The sequence below is a fragment of the Poromitra crassiceps genome (assembly GCF_964638095.1).
Source record: "Poromitra crassiceps genome assembly, chromosome: 16".
NCBI classification, from domain to species: domain Eukaryota; kingdom Metazoa; phylum Chordata; class Actinopteri; order Beryciformes; family Melamphaidae; genus Poromitra; species Poromitra crassiceps.
In genome coordinates, this window is record NC_139645.1 from 2408553 (window position 1) to 2412748 (window position 4196).

General features: G+C 51.0%; 1 protein-coding gene across 1 annotated transcript; it reads right to left on the minus strand.

Annotated features, from left to right (window-relative positions):
- Positions 1–799: 799 nt before the first annotated feature.
- On the minus strand, positions 800–3627 carry LOC310791351 (E3 ubiquitin-protein ligase RNF128-like). Its single transcript, XM_083653038.1, has one exon. It carries the CDS (start codon positions 3354–3356, stop codon positions 2259–2261), a length of 1098 nt encoding a protein of 365 aa, XP_083509164.1. The 5' UTR covers positions 3357–3627; the 3' UTR covers positions 800–2258.
- Positions 3628–4196: the final 569 nt, after the last annotated feature.

The following is a 4196-nucleotide window of genomic DNA, read 5'->3' on the forward strand; positions in this document are numbered from 1 at the left end:
ACCCAGTCAATCTAGTGTGCTGTTTCCTGCTAATAAGGTTCCTGGCTTTTAATAGCTCCATCCTGGGGGAGTCGGGAGTGGGGGGGTCATCTGTCCTTGCCATTGCCACACAGCTGCATATCCCTCCCCAGGCTAGGGGCTTGGGTCTGGCCCTCCTACAGGTGCATATCCCTCCCCAGGCCTGGGTCTGGCCCTCCTACAGGTGCATATCCCTCCCCAGGCTTGGGTCTGGCCCCCCTACAGGTGCATATCCCTCCCCAGGCTAGGGGCTTGGGTCTGGCCCTCCTACAGGTGCATATCCCTCCCCAGGCTTGGGTCTGGCCCTCCTACAGGTGCATATCCCTCCCCAGGCTAGGGGCTTGGGTCTGGCCCCCCTACAGCTGCATATCCCTCCCCAGGCTTGGGTCTGGCCCTCCTACAGATGCATATCCCTCCCCAGGCTAGGGGCTTGGGTCTGGCCCCCCTACAGCTGCATAGCCCTCCCCAGGCTAGGGGCTTGGGTCTAGGCCCTCTACAGGGGGCAGACGCTGGTGATTATCCAGCACAGGTTCAAGGTGCGAGAGCATCGGCTCCCTCTAGTGCAGAAGTAATTACAACAGTCACAGGGAACTTTAGGGAGGCAGGCACCATTACTCTTACTGTGAGAACCTCTATGCCATCGCTTAGGTGTACAACTGTAGGCTATACACACACAGGATCACACTCTCTCTCTCTCTCTCTCTCTCTCTGTCTCTCTCTCTCTCTCACACACACACACACACACACACGCACACAAACATCATCCATACGAGTACGCGTGCACGTTTGGTCGTCCTCATTTTGAGGGATTTATTGTATTCTAATAAGCATCAATGTGATTTAATACAGCAAGTCATATGCATTTTTTATGGAACTATTCAAGACCTCTGGAATCTGTAAATACAGTGGAGAATATGATTCAGTATAGAAAAATATATTATAATAATAATCAACAACACATTGCCGCCAGCAAAACAAAGAGCTGAAACAATTCTTTAGCTTCATAATTTACCAAGAGACAAGTTCTAACTGCTACAAAATTTGGTCGAAATTTGTCCATGTGAGAGAGTTCAGAGGTAGACCATAGAAAATTTAATGAACTTCAAATAATTCAAGGGGGAAAGACCGGAAGACTTGTTAAAAAAAAATAACAACAATTTGTGGAAGTACAATTAATCCATCCAGTTTTCATAAACAGATCGAATTTCAGGATTGATAAATCAATCTCGATATCACATTGATATTCAAAAACCAAAACAGATAAAGATCATTTGTCCCCTTTAACAGCCAAGGTATCTTCAGGCCCAGTATGGAATTTATTGCACCATTATTATTACTCTGATTTCCCAATGTCCACATAGCTAATAGGCCGACTGCACCAAAGGACTCTTCATATTTAGGGTAAACATGTTTCTATGGATCCTGTTTCTAAAGAAGCTGGGCTGTTAGATGATGTCACCTCCAGGCCTCCAGGTGCAGTGCAGGTGTGTGCTCTGTGTCACACATCCAGTCCAGCGTGTTTTCATAATGGGTGTGTTCACAAGTCCGACCTGACACTTGAAAAAACATTCCACTCTCAGTCACACACTTACAATACTAAATGCTGCTGGGTATTTTTAAAAAGGCTGTGGCCAATTATGATCGTTTCCCTGTGAAGAATGGAAGCTAGCTTGCTGCTAACAAGCTGTAAAGAGATGTTTAGTTTGGTGAGGTGAGATTTGGCTACGAATTCAAACATTCAAATGGTCGGCTGCGGTCGGCCCCTCTGTGCTGTCCCTGCTCAGTGTCGTGCACTCCGACTCATGTGACAGGTGGCACCATGAAAGCATAGCAATAACACTCGTGATGACATCAGAGCAATAACACTCGTGATGACACCAATTCACCACCGGTACATTTTAGTGCCAGAATGTATTCAGGCCCGTCTGAGGTCCAATTCATGAACACACCCAATAATAAGTACACTTTGCTCCAGGAGCCAGAATGAAAACGTATAATGACATCCAAGCAAGAAACTATATACACAAGGTGCTTTAGCTGTTTAAATCCTTTTTAAATTATATTTTACATGCCTGCATTGCAATAGTGGACATGGCTTCTCCTGTCGGGGACAGTGTCATTTCATTCCATTGTGCCAGGCATTTTCAATCTATCACAGAGCAATAAGTGAATCTATTTAAGACAGGGAAGTGGACTCCGCGCTGGCTGGTCGTCGTCGTCGTCGTCGCCGCTGCTCTTGTTCATCCTCTAACAGCCTGTGAGTCCTCCTCGAAGGCCCTGTTGTCGTAGCGATGCTGGTGCGCCTCGGGGTCAGGGGTCGCCGGGTCGGTCAGGGGCACCTCGTACAGGGGCTCGCCCCCCGACACCGTGACCACAGTGACCTCTGTCGGCGACAACGACAAGTTGCTCTGGCTCTGTTTCTCCTCGTCGTCCTCGACCCCCAGCGCCTTCAAGATGTCACATTTGCACATGGGGCAGGTCCTCTTCTCCAGCAGCCAGGGTTCGATGCACGCCTTGTGGAAGATGTGTCCGCACGTCAGCACCGTCACCGCCTCGCCCGCCTTGTAGCCGTCGATGCACACCGCGCAGGTGTACAGGTCCGAGCCCGTCTCCTCGTCGCCCTTCTTCATCGTGCGCACCTGCAGCTGACCGATGGCCCTCTTGGCCTCGGACTTGAGCCGCCGGTCGGCGCGCCGCTGCACGCGCAGGTTGTGCAGCCGGTGGGCGGAGATGAACACAAAGTAGGCGATGGACGCCGCCGTCACGATGAAGAAGGCGATGGACAGGAAGTAGAGCCAGTACGTGTCCATCCAGGGCCCGTGGGGCCTGCCGAGCTCGATGACCATTTTCACCTCGATGCCGCTCTTGACCAACTTGGCGATTTGCGCTCCTTGGGTGTTGCCGATCATGATGGCCACGATGTCGGCAGAGTCCGAGTGCGCCATGTGGTCGGTCCTGTTGCCTTCCCCGTCCAGATTGTAGATCACCACGCCTTTGGCGCCGGCCCGGTAGGAAGCGTTGATCTTGGCGCTGAAGGTGCAGTTGCCCCGTTTGACCAGGGCGATCCAGTCGGCCGAGGCGGGGGTGCGGTTGAAGCCGGGGTCCGTGGCGCAGCCCGTAGGGTCCAGGCTGGGCAGCACGACGACGCCCGCGACGCCCTCCAGGGGAGAGCTGAGGCCATACTCGCCGCACTCGCAGTATTTGTTGACAGTCGTGTTGTGGTCCTCGTAGTTTATATCCACCAAAGCCGTCCAGTAGACCCTCGCTGTCGAACGCCGGACAAGTCCCGACACACACAAGAGCAGCAGCAGCAGATAGCACTCTGTCTTCTTACCCATGGTAACGTGCTTCTCTTCAAAACACAAACATGCAGCAGTCTATTAGAGAGGCTTTAGTCTGCGGGAGAGTAGTCCTTTGTTAGTTCCAGTTCCTGCTTCTTTCGACTCACACAGTGATCTGAACGCAGGTAGAGTTTCGGGCTAACCTGCCGTCAACGGTAATCTGATACGAGCCGTCGGTAACCCAACACTGGCTCTGCGTCAGCCACTCACCTCGCGTTATCTTCCTGAACCTTGAACACCGAGCACTCCTCTCTCAGGGGGCAGGCTGGAGAGAGGAGGGTGCTGCTATGTGACAGGTTTTACAAGAAGTACACGGCTCACACAGGCATGTGGCGATGTGCCGAGCCAAGGAACAAGCGTACAATAAGGAGAAGCTGATAAGCCAAATGATAAGGGACAATAATTTCATGGGCATAGGTCAAAATGACAAAGAGCAGAACCAATAAAACAGCTGTTGACTTTCCATGTGTCACGCTGAGAGGAGAAACTCGACCTGTTTTTCTCGTCGGACTTGTTTTCCCGTTCCTCCTGTGGCCCAGATCAGTGTTGTGAAAACCAATAGTCCGTCTGTCCCTAACCTGTCAGTCAACAAGTGTGTTAGTGATCTGCCCGGGTCACTATTCATTTGCTCCACAAAACCCAGAACTTAATACTCGGCGTGCAGAATGTGTTCTGCTTCTACCACATACATACATACAGTACATACATACATACATACATACATACATACATACATACACACATACACACATACACACATACAGTACACACACACACACACACACACACACACACACACACACATACATTAGGGCTGTGAATCTACACTGGCCTCAC